General features: G+C 27.6%; 1 protein-coding gene across 4 annotated transcripts in view; it reads right to left on the reverse strand.

Moving 5' to 3' along the window:
• Positions 1–21716, reverse strand: part of LOC148238252 (adhesion molecule nephrin-like) — a 137591-nt gene that overhangs the window by 67688 nt on the left and 48187 nt on the right. For 2 of the 4 annotated variants that reach the window (XM_088204985.1, XM_088204984.1), the window contains exon 2: positions 12219–12683. In XM_088204985.1, the coding sequence (XP_088061111.1) occupies positions 12219–12339 (121 nt within the window). In that variant the 5' untranslated portion in view covers positions 12340–12683. Of the gene's footprint in view, positions 1–12218; positions 12684–21716 lie in introns of those variants that run through there. The other 2 variants (XR_015812525.1, XM_088204987.1) reach the window with 2 other exon arrangements.

The following is a 21716-nucleotide window of genomic DNA, read 5'->3' on the forward strand; positions in this document are numbered from 1 at the left end:
TAGTACGCCACAATCGCACTTATATATTTGTTTTAAAATAGGGGAGGTGTTTAGGCTTTTTCATATATTGACCTTGTCGCCAAAGTAACATTCAGGGCTGAAAAATATTTTTTTTTCAGCATTTGTGACAATCATAATTTGAAGATGAATACCGTTGTCACTGACTATTTGTATTGATCTGTTTGTATTTTTAGAGACACCGGCTTTTGTTTATTTATGGTAATTTAACCCTTTAAGCGGTATCGCCGTACATGTACGGTGGTCGATCTTTCGCTATTTTGAGGTACCCGAGATAATTATATATTTACATATATAACTGAAAAAATATTTATTAAAATTTAATTTAATGTAAATATTTTTTATAGAAAATAATACTAATAAATTAAACAGTACGAAATAAATAAACATAACATTACATTATTTATATTATGTTTGTAAGAAATATTGAGAGCCTTTTGATTTTTGATCACAAAATCTGAATAATATATACAATAATATGTTAAATAAATAAACACAATGTAATAATAGAATAGTTAAAATAAATTATTAAAAAATAGTAAAATAAACTAAAACAATAAATCATTGAAAATTACTGATTTTTTTATAATTTAATATAAATGCGATATAATAATAATAATAATAAATAAATACAACATATATACTTATGGGAAAAAACGTAAGATTTACTCACTCCCAGTTGTATACTAGCAAATTAACAAAAATATATAAATTAACTCACTACTAAGGGGAAAAAGTGCCCTAATTTTTCTGAATCTCCGATCTTCACGTGCGTTCTAAACCAACGAGTTTCTAAATATTTATTTACATTTTTATTTCAATATGGTGCAAACCGATTACTCACTAACTCTAAAAATCGTTAACTACTGTTACTATTTTTACCAAAGTGCACTGGTTATATTTACATTTAGTCTGCGTTAAAAAAACTGGATTTAGTGAGGGCGTTGAGATTAAAAAAAAGCACTGTGCGAAGCGTAAGAATTTTTTAAAATCATTTGCTTTGCTATTAAATTGGCTATTGATGTTACTCACAATGTGCTCAACAATACTACCGTGTTTTTTACCGAAAGCCTGATAAATTAATATAATATTTATTATATTAATTTAATCGTTAAATGGGTTTCTTGTATTAGTTTTAAAATAAGCTATTGACTTTAGTTACAGATTTATTTTATTTTTGCAATAAAAATGCATTGTGGTACATTGTAACACAATTATTAAATATTTGCAATGTATTTACTTTCATAATTTTTATCTAACCCTTTAATTAAACAAAATATTTTCTAATTCGCAAAGTGCACATAAAATAATTTAACATGACGCGTTTTGGAAAAAAAAACAATTTAACAAGAGCGTTGGGAGTAAAAAACTTTTAAGCTTTTCTAATCGTTGCTTTAAAATTAGAATAAAATATTGCAGAAAGCCTTACACGGGTCACTAAAAATTCTGTCACACTAAAATGCGAAGCAATAGGAACACCACACACGGTTAGTTATAGCGAATACTTAAAAAAAATTAAGAGCTTAAAAATGTAAAATCAAAGAAATACACTACAAATTAAAACCAAACAAATATCTAAGCATGTACCTGCGTTTGCTTCATTATGCTTTATTAAGTACTCTGCTGTCATATTCGATTAACTAAATTAAATAATATTGTAAACATCAGGTTTATAAAAATATAATATTATTTTAAAATAAAAAAAATATATTGTCAACATTATTTATTTTCCATTTGGTCCTGAACCTCAAAGAAATCTTAATGATTTTATTTTTTTTAATAATGGGAAGAAACGGTGGATAACAGTTTTTTAAGAATAAGACACCTAGCACTAGATATAATATTGAAAATAAATCAGGTATAAGTCCATGTACAAATATCTAATATGTTGCTAACAGTTAGATCAGTAAACAATTCGACGGATTATAAACAGCGGCTAACCGCCGGATTTCATTCGATCAAATATTCCGGTTATTCCTATATCAATTATTGCCATCGATGATTGTTTACGATTGTTGTGTGTATCGTATATACATACATACACCTAGGCAAGGTTTAATTGACCGCTTGTAATGTGTGTAGTTTATGTAGGTGGCTTAGTGGTATTGTCCTTGTGTTTCAAAGGCCTAATCAATTCAAAAATCAGCCATAGAGATATAAAATAAAATAGCTCATATAATGAGAGAAATAGTTTATATATATTTCATAAAGAAATTTAATATTATTTATTTTATACTCAGTTATTATTATACCAATGTAATAAATTTAATACATGGCATATGTACTATGTATTCCAGGCGGAGAAAATTAAATATAGAGTCCTGGGAAGCGTTATCGCCTGGGCATAAACACGTCGAAGATTTATGCCTCCCGAGGATTTCGTTATTGTTTTCCTGATCATTTCTATTTCGTTGGCAAATCACATTTGGCAATTCTCCGGCATCCGGTAAATGCAGTCACGTTCTCTTTTATGGTCTCCCACACTTGCCATACACGCCATATAAATTTCTCTGGCAATATCTCTTCGTTCTCCGCGCGAACCCCATTGTTTTTATATCGATTTATGACACGGCTCAAGAGATATTTATTACGAAATGGCCTATCGAGATCTTAAAAGCTTGCGCCCTCTTATTATATTTTATCTACATTTGTTTAATATAATTTAATTTGTTAAAATTGGAACCACGCGAAATGTCGTAAGTTGATTGGTATCGTTTTTAAACCCAATTCGCGCCGAAAGCTTTCACGAAAGCTCCACTTCAATAATGAAATGTTCAAAGTATATAAATAAATATCTTAATAAGATCTGTGCTTTTGACATTGACTGAATAAAATATAATTAAAAAATATGTAATATAATTTTTTCACAATTTTTTTGGTATAGTATTATTCACTCGTTTTGCTGTATTTTTTATTCGAAAAGATATTTTACTTTGTGTTGATATTCTATTCTATTAATCTTATCTAAAAGCTACATTAAAATGCTCTTTAAAAAATAAATGTTAAAACAAATTTATGAAAAGCTCCCTTTCGTACTTATTGAATCTAAGAGCTTCTTTATCCAATGAGATTTTATTTTTCAATCAAATAGAGTTCCAACGACGTGTTAGTGTTTTAAAATCCGTATAACGTATATAATCATATATGTTATGCTAAGAAACTGTTTATTTGAAGAAAACATGTTTCTCTGTAAAATATTTAATAATATAATTTCACATAAATTAGTTGCTATATATGTTTATTAATATATAAAATAGCAAATTGCTTTTATATTTCTTTACAAAGCATCTTATTCTCAGAATAATATATAAATGTCTTAATAAATATTTTTTAAAAATATTGTTTAAATTATTTTTTTAAATACAAATAGTTGCGAGTGAAATATTTTACTAACTAAATATATTATTGAATTATTATTAGTAAAAATAATAATAAAATTTAATTCCATAATAAAAATATTTTAGAAAAAACAACCATGGCTTATTCTTAAAAAATATTATAATACGATAAAAATACTACAATGCAGTAAAAACGGTGTTATTCTAAATGGAGTTGATTGTCGAGATGCAATCGTTTATAAATACTTTTGCAGTTTTTATATAGTTCCAGATTATTAACCATTTAACTGTTTTTGATAACAACTGACGAGAAATCAATTGACATAATAATCATAAAATCAAAGTTGGACAAAGATCACGATGAAGTAAAAGCACTTTTAACTGGAATTTATTGTCGAAATGCAATCGTTTATATGAATCATTTGCAGTTTTTGAATAGTTGTAGATCCATATGTTCTTATGTTTAAAATATAACTGTTTGTGCTGTAAAAAGTCATCTAGCGATATGTGACGATAAGTGATCGCAACAAAAATATTTTAAATATTGTTTATCAAAAGTAAATTACACACTAAAAATAAATCTCGTAGATTCAATTTGTATAGTTTTTCCACTCACTGATTTGTTTGTTTCTTTTGCCAGAATTTACCGCAGTTTTCCATTTTGCTATAATTGATCGATGGGGTGAGGGTAGATCTTTTGAAAACCGACGGAGCTTTTAACTCCTCCGACGCATACGCATTATTCGCCCGTCGCTCTCGAATGAAATACGCGAAATATTTTCTCACAGACTCATTCCGGTTTTGTGTACAAAGAAAATAATCTCAAAGCAGCTCTCACAATACCCGCATATGTGTAGTATGAATGAACAAGTTCGACGCCCAACAATAAATAAACACCTTTTTAGGGTTAAAGCGTGAAAAAGTGAGCGCTTTCGAGAAGAAAAAAACGCAACTTGATAAATGAAAAAATAACATTAGGCGAGCTTTCGCCGACAATGGAGACGAGAAATTTATATTTCGTGAATTATCGCACAAGGCTTTATCTGTTATATATAATATTTTCTTTCTCTCGTTTTTTTAAATTCAGCATTGAAAAGATACAGCTGAGAAAGCATATTGGCAACACGCGTTTTATTTATTATATATTTCATAAAATGCTATAAGGTGTATATCTTTCCTAGTCTTTTGCTTATATAAAAAACAAGTTTAAATTTTATTTGTATATATGTATACATTTATATATATATAAAGAGAGATTTTATCGCATATTTGACGAGATAATTATACAAGTTAAATGGATGGTTTGATTTTACATTTTTTTTGTTGCTGGAAAAAGAGACTAACGATGGTTGATGACCGATCAAATATCTGCATTTTTAAAAGCACACTGGAGTTGAAAACCGTTAGTTATTTTTAATTTATGATATAAGCATATTATTAAAACATATATTCAAAGTGTAAAAAAAGTTGTAATATGATTTCATAATTAAACAAGAAATATTTTTAAATAATCCTAAGAATGCAAATATTTTCTATTTAGTTTCTAAAGACGTTTTTATATATTTGATGCTCTGGTCTGGTCTTAAAACATTTTTTATTGATTTTCAGAACAGTATTTAAAATTACACCAATTAAAATAACGCGAATTATAAAAATATCAATTATAATTGATTAAACCAGATGTGTTTAAGTATTCGTTCAATATACAGTTTTATTTAATGTATTTAATAATATAAATACATTTTAATATTAAGCTAAAAGTATTTAATAAATCTTATGAGATTATTGCACAATACTGTAAACTAGCATTTAAATGGTATAGTGTAAATTTTTAAGTTTAGTCCTCAATGTGTGCTTTAAAAATGTAGTGGATAATAAAGCTGCCAAAAAATCTGGCAAAATAAGTTTTTTCTAATAAGTATAACGCTTATAATTAATAAGTAATTAATATTTTTTTTATTAAATTCATTACTTTTTAATAATACATTCTTTTAAAGTATGTGAAATTCCATTATTAACAGTTGTTCTAATAGGGATATTTAAAACTTACCGAGTAAAATTACTCTAATCTTTGATTCTTTGATGTACGGATGCGGAAATGGGCCTTTTTATTATTTAGGATTTAAGCAATTTAAAAATTTCGCTGGTCCTTCGAGACGGCTATTTTTGCGAAGGCCAAAGTCGCACACAACAAAAATAAAGACTTTATCTCCCTTTGGTATCAGAAGCTAACAAATAGTAATAGTACCATTGCTATATTATATTTAATAAATCTAGCAATAATATTAATAATTGCACAAAACAATTATTATTTTTTTATCTGATTTTATAAAACGCTCTCAGTTATTAATGAATTGTGAGTAACAAAGCGTAAAGTGTGAATTTTTGAGTGTTAAATGTAATTTTTTGAGCACAAATCAGCCACTGGCGGGCAAAAATAATAATACAGATCTTATTCGATTTTTAGGTTTGTATAATAGCGTAATAGCACATTTGAAGATTTTGACATCTTTTGGAATGCGTAATCCGGAGGTGTGCTTGTTACTTGTTTAACAGAAATCATAAAAATAATTAAAAATTTTAATATATAATTAATAACAATGTGCTTAATCGCACTGAAATACAATCCGATTTGGGTGTCCTATTTCAATGGGACTATAAAAAACATGCGCTCAGTGACACTGTGTGCCTTGTATACTAATCTAATGCGCAATACATTTCAACATGATTTTCCAGTTTGTTTGACAAATGTAAGCAAATCACTTTTAATAGAAAAGGTTCAAGATTTTATTTAAAAAAAAAATTCTACATGCCATGCTGGAATATGATTTCCTTGAGTTGCGTCGACAAGTGTATTTGAGAAAGCACTTTTCAAGTTGCTGGTAAGGAACAAAGAAAATTCGGAGATTATCACAAACTTCGTTTTTGTATACTACTTAACAACTAGTATTGTTTGAAGTACTGATTGAGTGAAGTTTCGATAGGAAATTTTTTGTGGCGTCAGTAGGACCTTAAAGTCAGCAATACTGACTATCAAGCACATGTCCTTAGTACCATGGTTTAGTGTCACGCTATATACACTGTTTTTTTGAATATGCCGTATTCCCGCCCCGTACGTTGGAGAGCATCAGAAGGCTGCTAGGTCCACAGGCACCGCTTGTAGGACTTCCGACGCGCGTGCGCCTTGTCCATTAACTGGTGTCATGGTGGTATAAGTCGCTATATTTATAATTATAATAGTAAAACGTATTCTGTTTTTTTTTATTTATTATAAATTATAGAATATGCCATGTAGCTAAGATTTTTTATCGAAGTAAGAAAAGGGTTAAGGGTTTACTCTAATATTTCTGCTCGTGACCTACGACTTTGGGTTTCGCTTTTATTATGCTAGCTCATTTTTCATTACGTAACAATTACGTAACGGCCGCAAAAGCGCGCAGTTGCTGAAAAAATCATAATTCCCTTCCTTCCATACACCACCACCACTTTTGTAATTCCGTCCGTTCTCTTAACGGCCCTGTCCTTGAAAATTGAAGATCACATTAGATAGCTACTTAGCCAGAGAAAAGATTAAGCGAGGCGCAAAAAGCCCGGGATATCACGGGTGAATGGAAATATGGCCCACCTCACTTTTCCAAGTTTTCCGGGCTTGCGGTTGGAGGCCATATTTTTATCCCGAGGAAGGTGGATAGTTTTTTTTATTCTAACGGCTTTCGAGAAGGAAAAAGTTACGGAAATGTGCTAGCATTTATGTGATCCCGAATACGTTGTTTCGCCGTGCGAATGACTTCGAAGCCGACCGCAATATTTTTCATCGGCTTTACGAGGAATCAGATTAGATCAGCGATACGTCCGTTTTTGTTAACGTGCACACATACGTATCTATTCTATGAATGTTATTCTAATCGAAATTTCGGCGTCCCTCTTAATGCGCCGCCTTGGTAACTTGCACAACGGGAACGGATCCTACGCATTGTAATATATCGTTGAAAGGTCAACAGTCAAAATGTCGCGTGTGTGACAAATATTATGCTTGGCTTAAATGACACGAAATAAATTTACGACAAAATCGGTTTGTCGAGATTAGAAAATTGTATTAAATTGGTTTTTCCTAACCTTCGAATTTTCCACGCATAATGTATACAATGATAATTTAGATTCGATACAAAAACGACGGAAGCGAATGGTAATGGAAAAATATAGAATATTAACGTCGCTTTTCTTTTCATCAAATAGAAAAGTAATATATAATAATTTGCTACAAAAATATATCAGTTCTAAAAATATGTGAGCTAATTTATATAAAATAATTTTTTAACTATTAATAAGTTTCTTAAAAAAAATCAAGAAATAATATTAAATACAGACCTATAAATATTTTGGGAAATTATTACAAATATTAGTTTATCGTATTAGCGTATTACCATACCAATAAGAGAAAGCTAGCCAAAAGTATAAGAGACTATGACGAATGTTAGTCAATAGTATTTTTTCTACACGTGCGTTTAGAAATTTATAAGGGTTGGGTTGTAATTGTCGCTGCCATACCAATCAGAACTCTGAAGATCTGCCACTGACAACAACCTTCCGCCAGCTTTTCCACCAATGCTCAGAGAAAACAATACTCACCCATAAATAGTAACTCAATATATATTATATAGTCTAATGAAATTCTCACTAGTTTCACCTGATTTTTAGATTTTTAGATATTTAAAATACTGGATTTTGAAAATTAGCTTTTAAAGTCAGTTTATGTATTATTTAAGCGATAATTAAATTTAAACAGAAGTAATGAATAGTTATCTAAAACATATAAATTTGATACCCTGAAGTACTTTATTAGGTTAAGCTAAGTGATGTAAAATAATTCTGATTTTTTTTAACGTTCACAAACAAGAAAACTCTTGTGAATCGTAAACATTTATGTCAATCCTTTTTTTGAAATAAAAGGTATTTTTTGTATTAACATCAGTTTTATTAAAATAAACAAATATCATAAACAGTTACCTAATATTATTATTAACTTAAATTATTAATAAGGGTTGGGCAAGATTAGGTTATAATAAATAAAACTTAATCTTTTGCCTTTCACAAAAGATACACTCCTAAAATCCTTTTCTTCAAATAAAATATAGTGTATGTATAAGCATATAAAAAAATTATTTAATAATTTTATAACTTAAAATTATAATTTAAGTGAGGTTAGCTTATGTAAAACGTAACAACATCTTTTGACTTTTAAAAAAGAGATAGCTCTTAAAAACCGTTGAAATTGTTAGTGTTTATGATTTGCGATACTTCCAAGAGTACTTATCAAAGTCTGGAGTGTTTAAAGGATCAAATCTTGGTAAATGATAAATACAGTGTAAAACTGACGATTTAAAATATTACATTTTATAAAAATGATTAACCATTTCAATCTTTAGATAAGTTGTTAAGATGTGTTTACGTAAATAATTTACGGTTTAGCGTTAGTGAAAATAATTTTCAAAACAACTATACGCTGTGAAATTTTTCTACGATCCCAAAGAAATTCTTCCTTGAAGAGAAAATTGTACATTAATGTGTAATTTATGTATGTATTACAGTTCAACAAAATATTTTGTATATAAGTAGGGATTTACTAATTTATATTATATTTTTAATAATCAGTCTATAAAATTTGCGAAGTAAATAAAATCTGTTAAATTAATTATTAGCTATTATCATAGCTTACAATCAATTTTTGGTAAGATTTTTATTTTAATTATTCATTACGACATTCATTCGTGAGATTAGAAAACTATCAGAAAACTTGATCTTTTATGATTGATCAGAATTATAATTTTGATCTCACAAACATGATACAAATTAAAAAAACGCATGTGTTAGTCATCGATGTGTATCTTATTATAATAAATATTTATCGAAAAATGACCAATTTTATTTCGAATATTATTATTTATTATAAATATCTAAGTAAGTATATTTTAATAATACATACACACCAGGTGCGGGCGGTGAAATTCTTTTCCTCTCGAGCGCTCGCGTGTTAAGTGACGAGAGTGAGTGAGAGATAAGAGCATGCAGTCCGCATGCCCTTATCTCTCATTCCCTCTCGTTACTTAACACGCAAGCGATCGAGAGGAAAAGTATCGAGCCGCCCGCTCCTGATACACACATATAAATAACTAAGTAGCTGTATAAAGAAAAGGTAAGAAATTAACGAAACAGTTTTATTTATATATAAGTTGCAATAAATAGCTAGTTGCTAGTTTGTAGTACTTTTGGGCTGTTGAAGTCTGAAGGAAGTAACAATAAAGATATAGTCAGTAAAACAATAAGCTAAAATTCTAATACAGGGTAAGATTTGTGTTAATTAATTAAAACAAACTTTAGCTGCATAGTGACAATTATTGATATAGATATAATCGATTTTGAGACTTTAGTGCTGTGTTTTAATACTACATATAGTGTTTCTTACTCAGAAGAAAAAAAAATATTTTTAAATAATTCTTGTTAAAAAGCATTTTAAATGGTTTACAATCACTGTAATTTTAAAAACAGGTAGTAGTTTAAAATCTGATATTTTCACAGCTTAATTCAGAAAAGGTAGTTGAAAATGGGGCAGGGATTTCCGATTATCCACTTCATACTTCAGAACGAGGGGAACTCGCGCGTGGTGCATGTACCGATTTACACCAACCCGAGTAACGCTCGCGTGTTTCAACTTACATACGATAAATAAACAAAACATGCTCGCATAAGAAAAAAATATAATGAATTTTTTTGCTTTTTGTATTAGATTTTTTATTTTTAACTATTTTTATTTTTTAAAACATGTGAAAATTTGTAATATAAAATAATAAAAACTGATATGTTTAGTTACTTTTCTTTTGAAAAAAAACGAGCATGAAGTATTTAACACTTTAAAAACGGACAAAAAAATAATGCAAGGATATTTTATTTTTGGAATAAGTACATGATATTAATAGGCCTTTGGCAAGGATTCATTCACTGGCTAAGTCAAACAAGAATCCATGTTTTCACGTAAATGCTACATAAATCAAAAGATAAGATATTAACATTTTTTGCGAAATATGAAGGAGAATATCATGTGATCGCTAATTAAACAGGCATTAAATATTTTATTCAAAATAATATTGATATTAACTCATATAAGAATTTGGGAAAAACTATAATATATTATATTATAATTACCGTTAATAAATATTGATCGAATTTTTAATCGATTTAATAAAAATTTAGTGAAAATAAAACCTATATATTATCTATAAAAATATATGTTAATACTGTAATAATATAAATACATATTGTATATTGCATAAATTTCATGAAATTTCTCAAGACATTAGGATTAATTTCTCATTCCTGGAGAAATGAGAAACACTGTTTATATACATATGTATATGTTACTAGATTTATGTACATATGAATTATTTATAGTTCATTTATAGCAACAGTATTATTGTATGTTATAAACCAGATTGGAAATAACCCACTAAGTTGAAAATGTTTTTTTTTATTGAGTGTTTTTGGAAAGATAATTTCAATAGACTTGGCTTAGTATAAGCGTGCTGTTTCTATGACATTAGTTTTGCTACTTTTTTTTCGTATCTCTATAATTAATATAATCAAAATTATATTTAGAAGCACGAACTGCGCTTAATTGCTTAGTAGAGCTTTAGATCAATTTATTTTTTCTCAATAAATGGAAAACATCGAGAAATAGGAAATAATACTAATATACCTCTTTGTAACGCACCAAGCTAACGCCTTTCATCTTACAGCGTAATATTTATAGAAAAAGTGTATATAATCATTAAAAGAATAACGATTAGAAAGAGATAACATTTAATTATGTAATAAGACAAAGTATGAAGTTGAGAATATTATTATAAATTAACACTTCACTGCCTAAGAGCTGGGATTTGACTATCAAGTTTATGAGTTAAAAATGCAACGACAGGAGATTTTTTAATATAAAATGCAAATTTAGAATTATATATTTTATTGCTATCTTAAATGCTTTCCTTTACGTAAAAAGTAGTAAAGAAAAAGAGCGTTACTAAAAGTTATAATAATATTATTTTGATATAAAAATTGTACAGTTATGATTTTAATTGGACATTGAGTTGCCATATACTCTTAAAATAAATAGAGTAATATATTTGAAAATAAATTATGATACTCTAAAAAAAGGCGTTTCTCAGTAATAATATCTGAATTATTAAAAAAATAATTTTATAGTTTCAAACTAAAGCTCTTTAATCATTGGTATGTCTCGAGACGGTACTCGCAGATGCCTCACAGACTCATCGGCAGTGCGGCAATTATCTCGTGATGTGTTGCACAGTACACCGAGCTCATATTTCATTCCGCGAGACGAACCCCTTAGGCCAAGGGGTATAATACGTTGTCTTGCATCTAGTTCTAGGGAGTGTGAGCTAGCCCCTGAAATAGGGGTGTGTCTTTCCAGAACCAGTGTCATATAAGGAACGCAATAAAGCAGCGCTTGCGGCCAACGACGTGTCGCTGCGGAAGTAACAAGCTCTCTTCATTTTATACATATATTTCTTTGTGTGTGTCTTTAGGAACGTCGTCCTACAATGCATATTGAAGTCAGGAACGTTGCTAGTTCCACTTCGGACACGCTCAATATAACGTTAACGACCACCCGCGACGGACACAATCTTGCGAAATTGAAAATCCCGCAAGTCAACACGCTGAGATTCGATTTTATGCGATTGGATAAAATGTAAAAGATATAAAAGCCATTCTTTGAAAGTAAATTTAGTTTACTTTAAAATAAAATATAGAACGTGATATTTATATAATTATTATATTAAAAATTGTACTCACCAGATGATGTAACAATGGAGGGTCCTACGAACAGCATCAGCATCGACAGAGACAGCAAAATCCTAAGCACATGTCTCGGAGACGTGAGTCTTGTGCAACGTTTTGAGTTCATCATACTCATGGTCACAACACTTTCACTTAAATATTCACATTTGATGTTGTGATAAACTCTTCACTTATCGATAGACAGTCTTTTTTTTATAAATTGATATAATACGATATTCGTTAAGATATGCTTATTTCCATTAAACGCCGATGCGCACTTATGTACATGTTAGATTACTTTCTTTCTTACGGTCCGTACGAACTTTCATTATCGATAGTCGATAGTCTTCGTCGAAGATCTCCTCTCGGGCGCATTATCCTCTCGGTCCAATCTATATATCCTATCGGCCAAGTCTTTTAATGAGGTTCTTCGGAATTGAGTTTTAAACTTTGATAGCCATGTTGCAGCCCGTGGAAGTTCTGCAAAGAGAGATAAAAAACCGTCAGAAATTAAAGTTCAAAGTTTCGGACTCGGGGAGTTCCACTTTTAAAGGATAATGTAATTAATTCGGCTCATTAGCAGATGCCTGTCGACTTTGGTACGCGTCGAGAAGTTATAACGTTGTTCGTCTGTTGACCCTATCTCAGCTTTTCCTCCCTAAGTATGCTATATAAATAAAGCTATATATTTTTATTACCATTCTTAAGACACATACACTTTATGTATATACATAAAATAAATAGCAAGATGGTTGTTATTAAAATAAATGCATCCAATGTGACATTATGTCATTGTTTATCACAAAATAATTAATATTTTCCCCTAAGATTAGCGAAAGCTAAAAAAAGTGATTTTTAAAATAAAAATATTGGACTTACAAAGCATCTTTTTTAATTTTATAATTGCTTTGGTAAAATAATTAAAACTCATTTTTATTGTTTTCTGGGCAATAAGATTAAGACATTTGCCTATTTTTTTTGATTGTTTTTGAGTTTAAGCAACTGTGATAATTTTTTATAAGATATATCCTTTAATTTTTAATATATATTTTTGATTATTTAAGAAAAGCTTTTATTGAAATGAGGCGTCATAAACCAATAACACAATAGCAAGACCTCTAACATTAAAAATATCTACATAAATATATATAAAAAATAGTTTTTATAATATTAACTGACATACAAAAGCACGCATGTACTTTTTCTTACATTTTTATTATAATAATTCGTATTTAAAAAATTTTCGAAGATAAATCATAATATAAACATAAAATAGTGCGTCAAATATAATCCTTTCATTTTTGTTAAGAATTTATGTCTAAACTTTTTTATAAAAAACTTTTTTCTTTCAAAGTAACATAAGAGAAATGTATCTTATTTTTATTCTGTGTAATAATTCGGCCACGAAAATATATTTATCAAACGTTTGCTTGGAATAAAGTAAATAAATAATATAACGCAAGAAAAACAATCATAGTTTAAAGCTTGGACGATAAATTCGTATAAAAAACGTTTCAGGACAATATACCTAGTAAACTTGGCAAGATCTCGTGTGCCGAGAATTGCGTAAGAAATTTATGATAAGAGGGGCATAAAGGGCGCTGGAAGAGAAATATGCTTTCACATTGCAGATCCTAGGTTACGTGGCTTTAAATCACGGGAACTTTATGATTTGAAAGAATTAAATTTATAGAGATACGACGTGTAACTTTTTGCTACTCGCTGTAGCTTTGCGATAGTTTAGTATTTAGATATGAGGAAATGTCAAGATTTTATTTTTATATACACAGACATTTATTTAAAAAATCAAAAATACTACAAAACTCGTCGGTAATCATCAGAGGTAAAAAAAGGATTTTACCCGTCTTGTTGATTATCATCAGCGAACATTACAGGTAGTTACTACTTGACTAAAATGATATGAACTGTCTCTTCTTTAAGTTATGTATTATAATATTATTAAATACACAATGTAATTTCTTATTCTTATCGAATCAAATCCAATTGTATATTTCCACCCGAGTGCCAAAAGAAAAATGAAACTAAATTAAACGTTACTGTTGCGATCGTTTTCGTTTTCAATAGGAAATTTTAATCGGGTCATTTAAAACTCCTCACACAGAAGACCGCATTGTTTCCTGAAAAAAATTCGGCAGTAATCCAGATTATCGCCGAGATCATCCCCTTGCCGCTCGACGAATTCAATTTACTCTGAAATTGCAAAATTTTATTCATAGACTTTGAAACAGCGCACAAGAACGCTTTTTGATATTAATTTAAAAAGGAAAAATACCGATACATATATACAGTTTACTTAAAAAGAAAAAGCGTTAGTTATGTCAGATACAACTTCTGATCATCATCTATTGTTCAATATAATATGAATTGACAACTTTAACAATATCTTACGTATGATAAATATAAAAACTGAACTATAAAAAAATAACATTAATTTTGAATATATAATATGTATTTCTATGTATTTCAATGTTGACTTTGAGATTAATTTCACTAATTAATAAAACTATGCATACTGTAAAAAAATATGTCTTCTAAAAATATTTGATACTAAAGTCAGCTATTATTTTTATATAAGTTTCAAAATAAAGCATGTATTTAATTCAAGAGTCTACTACCTAATATCTTATTACATTTTCACTTATACAATATCCTACTTATACCTGAAGGTTATATAGGTAAATGAAAGGTCCCAGAAATAACCGCACAAACACGATTAGAAGTTAATTGAATACGATTTTAACCGAGAAATCGGCACTGGGAGTTTAATTAAAGCCAAATAAAGGTATATATAATATATATTATTTCAGCTCGAATTTGAAAGTTTTCGTTTTGTCGAACATCGAAAATCGGCTCGTAGCACTTAAAAATTCTTCAGCCGTAACAACGAAAGCAAGGGCAAAATAAAATCATGTATTTTTCGAACGTACCTCGGTTGTTCTATCGATCGAATCGGCAGAGTACCAAACAATGCCTTTTTTTGGTATGTGTTTTTCCCACTTTTTGTTCACTGACAAAAAATATATATTGCTAAACGCGTGTAATCTATTCCACTGGGTCACTTTAGGGTGCGTATACTTTCTGGGTGGTTTGGGCCATCAGCCGGAAATCAAATGCCACTCCCTTGTATGAAAAAATAAATAGAGTTTGTCCAACGCTTTCATTACGCTAATACCACATGACATCATTACATTTTTATGTGCACAATGATAACATATAGTATATAGGTATGGAAGTACATTTTATTTTTATCTAGTATCGTGCCGTTGAAAATCAACGAAGGGTAAATACATATAACATAAATTAACCAATTCTTTTTATGCATTACTATACTCAATTAAATAAAATTCTGTAATTTTAAACACTTTTATACTGCTAAAAAATGTGCTAATATATAATTTACAAAGGCAGAGATAAACATTAAAAAAAGAATTTTCGAAAAAAATATTGTATTTCACTAAAAAAATAGTAAAATTTAATTTATAATAGTAAAAATTGTAACAGTTGTTAAACGTCTCACCAAAAAACTATATATTTTGTTAAAACTTCGATTAGGTTAAGTTGGGTTTGCTCAATTCCTTTAGTTAGGTTTGGGTTTAAACAAAAAAGGGACATTTCACAACTGTTACATTGCGCTTTATAGACATTTAGAGCAGCATATATTTTCACTAACGTCTCTAAAATATATATTAATGGCTTAAAGTGTAAATTTTTAGGTGAAAGTACTAAACAATGTCATCTTGTATATTTAATTGAAATACACATGCTCAAAAAACTGCTAATTCCATAAACTCCAATTAAACACTACAAACTTGAGATATTACTCAACTTTCCTATTTTGAAGTTGTCTTTTCAGTTTTTTCTTTATCCTGTAAAGTTGTCAAATATGTAGTTAGCATTTTTACAATTTAAACCATCGATATGTATATTTAGAACTGAAAATGAATTCGGATATGATTTCACAGAAACAGTGTAATTGTACATATACTAGTGCAAAATTAGCTTTCCTAAAAATATACAATACATTTATTGTAATATTTTTTTACTGAAATTTTCCATGAAATTGTAAGCAGCATTTTTTTAAATTGTAGTAAAAATATCATAATTTATTGTTTACATAAAAAAAATGTTGAAAAGCAGTACCTTTTATTTTATTTTCAAGTTTGTTTGTGAGTTAATTTATTATAGTAAAATAAACGTATACTATGTTAAATAAATGCTGCAAAGAATAATTTATTACGTAGAAGTAAAACGTAATATTATTATAATAACCATAAAGTGGATTTAATCGGATAATAAACCATCTTCTACGGTTTTATGTAAGAGCTCAAGTGTTAAAAACTGATCCCGCGTTTCTGCGTGTGCATAATTAATTTTAACAATATCACTGTATAGTATTTTTGAATTGTTAAATAAATCTAAATTATTAATTTTTAAAAAAAACAATTTCCTCAGAAGCCAAATGCAATCTGCTTTCAATTATCCTCAGATTTTTTCTATATTCATATAAAACTAAATTGAATTAAAAGCTATCGAGTGCTTTTTAAAGATTTGGATTTTTGTATGCTTAAGTATATTATATAAATTTATACACCCTTAGAATTAATAAATATTTGTATAAAATACAATTAAAATAATGACATATAGTAAATTAATTTTCCGAAAAATAATAATTAGCATAAAAACACTGATTCTAAATATTGTTGTATATTTTAAAATGTAATCATAAGGCATTGCTTATTTTTTATATATTTAAATCGTTGAAATATATTAATAATAAATTTTTTTATAGCAAATTGTTACAAAAATATGATATTTAAATTAAACCGTATAATCAATTAAACCATCCTTCAATTCATAAACGTATATAGGTAATAGTTAACTTTGAAAGAAAGTCGCGAAACAATGTATTTTTTAAAGTAAGAAACAAACAGTCTAAATTAAAGATATAATACATATAATGAAGGGATTATATTTGCAGATCACAAATATAAAAAATCAAAAGTAGCTTTTAATTAAATTTACGCACGAATGTGATAATTTAAATCTTACGTTATTAAGTCACAAACATCAGCAAGTCAGTTGTCAGTGCATGACAATTTTAAGAAAACACACGCTGTCAGAGCATGATTTTTATTATGACGTATGACGCTGTATCTTATACAAAACAATACATTTAAATCAATTGGAGCGATTGTGGGCGAGCCTTAAACCTCTCGCAGAAGAGACCATGTGTATAAAAGGCAGATTAAGCAGAACCCAAATATAACTTTCACCTTGTACTTAAAGGCATCAGAAGTTTAACTAAGCACTCTAACTTAGACTTTCTGAGTTTATACAAACTACAATATATATAAGTAGCAGACTAATTTTATACCAAAGAAAATCGAATAAGTACTTCTATTTTTACGTTAAAACCAGTCTAGTTTGTTTAACCTGTTTCGGGGATAATTGGATCAATTAGATAAAAATACAGAAGAATTACATCATACATAAGTAAAATATACGATCTCATTGTAACAATAATTCAAAAGAAAAACTTTGTACTGAGTTAAATAAATAAAACATTCCTGAAATGAAGATTAAGACATTTTAAAATTTAATTTGTGAATTATATATAATTTTTTCCGCAATATTTCTATGTATTGCTCATTGCTATGCGTATGGTTTTATATTTATAGTGGAAATTCTTAAGAAACATATATTTCTATGCGAAAATAAAAACAATATGCTAATATAAATAAATTATTTTTTAGAGCATATTAGTTTTTGTTATTACATGTATATTAAAAATGCAATGTTACATAGTTTAAAATGACTAATATATATTTCTATAGCTTAAATTTTATTTAAGATAATTTTACTATATCTATAAAAATATATGTAAAAATTGAGTTAGATTTGAAATTAATAATAAAAATAATAAGTAGCATTGACTATAAATACTATATTATTATAATATGCTTAAATTACAAGTGGTTTTAAAATATACTAATTATTTGTTAGAGATATTTATTTATAAAGAAATAGTGCTGCCTAATTTTATTTATCTATTTTTAGATAGTACGGTTCAAGCATTATAATGTGAAAGCTGAAAAACAGGAGTGAAAGAAGTTCTAAATATAAATACATATATATTAAAAAAGACATTAAGGTAGAAAGAAAAATTTTAAGTTTATTAGTTTGTTATATATGTATGTAAGAGTTAAAACATATTTTATATACCTATTTTAATGGATAATTTATTATTTATATAAATTGCTAGTTATAACAACGTTAAGAATAAATTATATTAAATACATATAATACAGAGAATAAATCATATAAAATATAATATATTAAAATTTAGTAGCAACTAGTTGAAGATAATGTTATGGTAATAAAAATACATGATTTTTATTTATTTTGGTTTCGTAAAATTAAGCAATAGTTATTTGTATATTTTAAATAATATTAATAAAATATGCTAACATAAATAAATGTTATCTGTTCAATAATACATATGTTTGTAATATTGCTGGTAAAATAATAATTAAATAAAACCAGCGGATGTCTTATATAATTTATTTAATATATATATTTATTTTTAGAAAATTGCGTTTGAGGCATATTTGTTATTTTTATTTTCATGAAAAAAATTACAATTTAAATTAACAAATACAAATTTGATCGTCTTATATTTTTTTAATGCGTCAAATTTATTTGCAATTCGGAAACGATCGCAGGCCGCTTACTTTCGCTAAGCCTTTCGTTTCGCATACAAAAGGGTTATTAAGCACGCGGAAAAAATAAAATAAAAATAAGGTCAAGCTCAAAAGCGGGTGTTTAAAAGGGAATAGGCAAAAAAATATTGAATTTTTATTTAATCGACTAATTATGCGATACGAAAATGAACCCTTACATTACCATACAAATCTGCGTTTTATTGTTCGCAATCAACATTTTGCATTTCATCGTGGCGGCCGGAGACGAAATTGCCTCGATATAATGAATTTCAAATTAAGGAAATTTGACCCAAATAATAAAAAAAATATATGTGTGTACGTAGATTTACACAAACGTGCGAGTGGAATAAGCAGTGAATTATTCGACCGGACTGGCGAATTATAAATTAATGTGAAACTGGCAAAAAAATAACTGTATGCTGGTATTTGTAAAATGAAGAATTTTTTACAAAGTACTGCAATTTTAATCAATTTATAAATTAATAATATAATTCAATAATCATGTTTTGGATATAAAAATTATTTATCAGAGGGTATGTAACATTCTAGTCTTCAAATCTAATTATATTTTAATTTAATTTTTATTTATTTACTATAGTTCTCTAATCTTTGAGTATATTAAATGTTTTAATTTCAGCCCATTTATCGTTACAAAAATATTTTTATTTTTATGACAAAATATTACCACGACACAATCGCAGTGACTGGACATTGAAAAACCTTAAATTATGAAAAAAAAAACATTAAATTATGAATTTTTATAATAGCTTACAATATGTGTTTTGGACTTATCATAAGTCAGTGAAACAATTAATTTCATTTCTATATTTAAAGAGATAGTTAGTTGGTAGCGAAATAAAAGCATTAAAATGCAAATTATTTATCGGAAATATTTTAATGTTAAATCTTTGTATTATTACTATAATTATTAAATTCCGTATTTTAAAGTAATATTTTTAGAAAGGTTGAATTCTGTATGGAAAAAAGTCAGTGAAGTAAGAGGGATGAGGAAAAATTTCCAATCTTAATTAGTCTCGTGTTATTATAAAGCAATACTGCTCCAAGTTTATTTATCAACATTGGATGTTTTATTATTACTTTTCATGTATATTTTTAATTTCCCTACAATATGATTATACCGTTAAAGCCTTGCTTAGTTTACAAAACAATCAAAAGATAAATTAAAAATATACTTTAGTGGAAACTTGGTTTCGAAACAGGTTTTTGAGCTACTTTGCCATCTAACCATCGTCTAAATCTCATTTTGTTATCGTAAATAAATGATTCTCTTTATGAGAAATTTCCTATTGTTTCTAAGAACTAACAAAATACTGTTTTTGCATTTTAGTCAATTTTTACAGTACCCATTTATTTATTTTGGCATCAATATATCATAAAAGTTGTTTATGTTTTTATTGTTATTTTATTATTATTAAATTATTTTTAAACCAATGTCTTACAGTTCTCTGACTAAAAGTACCCTCACCAAATATTTTTGCGATCTGCGCTGTATTTGGTTTTAGATTAAATTTAATAAATTTTAATACAATAAAGCATAAAACACATTTTTGATCAAATCATGTATGCGTTTAAGAAGACATATGTTTTTCCTTCAATGAATTTTATCAAGCTGTTTGAAAAATCGACTAAATAAAAAAATTAGTTGTATCTATATATTACTAAATTAACGAAATATAAATTAGGAATTAAATTTTCAATAAAAATTATAGTAATTGTTATAGATTGATTATGTAGTAATATTCGTAACCAACATATTTTAGACCATTAAGGGGTTGTCGAGTTTTCGAAAGTGTAACATACCGTAATTTGTAACTTGTAAGCTTGTAAAAATATTGTGCGAACATAATAAAGATTTAAACTTTTAATTATAAATACTGTAAATATATTTATTATTATAATTTTTTTGTCAAAATATTAAAAAACATATGTATTTAAAATTTTGCAAAAATAAAAAACTGTAATGTCGATACTAACATGTATTATGCTGTTTAAGGCCAAGAAATGAGGTTAACGGCCAACGAACTAGCGTGCGGTGGAATCAGCGTTGTCATTTTTTTCGTACCGCTTTATAAACGACGCTTTTGATTTTAATGATTTATAAAGTCAGGCCTATTTATTTTTTATCAAATAGAATAAATATATATTTTTTTATAAAATCATATTATTTTTTTCATTCTGGGTACATTTATTCACATTTTGCTTTAAATAGACAAATTTTTGGTACCACACTTAAGCAACTTAAAAAAATGCGAACTACCAAAAAGATAAACAAATCAAATAAAATGCAACATTAAATTAATAAAATAATCATGAAATTATTATTTATGTAAGGAGTGTCTCACACAATTTATTGAAAATAAATCGGGATACAGATAAAGAAGAATCATTATGAACGATAATAAGCAAATTTTTTAAAAATATCTGATAACACTGTCAAGAATCAATTATAAAAAAAAATGGTAGTGCTTTACAGAATGTTTGTCACGCTAAAATAATATACATTATTTTTATTTATTTACGTAAAAAATACTTATTTATTGCAATAGACAAAACTATTATTTATGGCCGTTAAGTCATTATGGCTAATCACCTCTAAATATATCGAAATTAAATTTTAGTTTAAGAGAGAACTTAGATAATTGTATTTATAATTCGGCCTTGGACAAGATTCGTCAGAGCTACTGAAATTAAAAAAAGGTTTTTCGCGAACACACACGCGCCACTTTGACTATCGATATTTATAATATAT

The sequence above is a fragment of the Plectrocnemia conspersa genome, unplaced genomic scaffold (assembly GCF_051122295.1).
Source record: "Plectrocnemia conspersa isolate PC_06_02 unplaced genomic scaffold, ASM5112229v1 ptg000002l, whole genome shotgun sequence".
NCBI classification, from domain to species: domain Eukaryota; kingdom Metazoa; phylum Arthropoda; class Insecta; order Trichoptera; family Polycentropodidae; genus Plectrocnemia; species Plectrocnemia conspersa.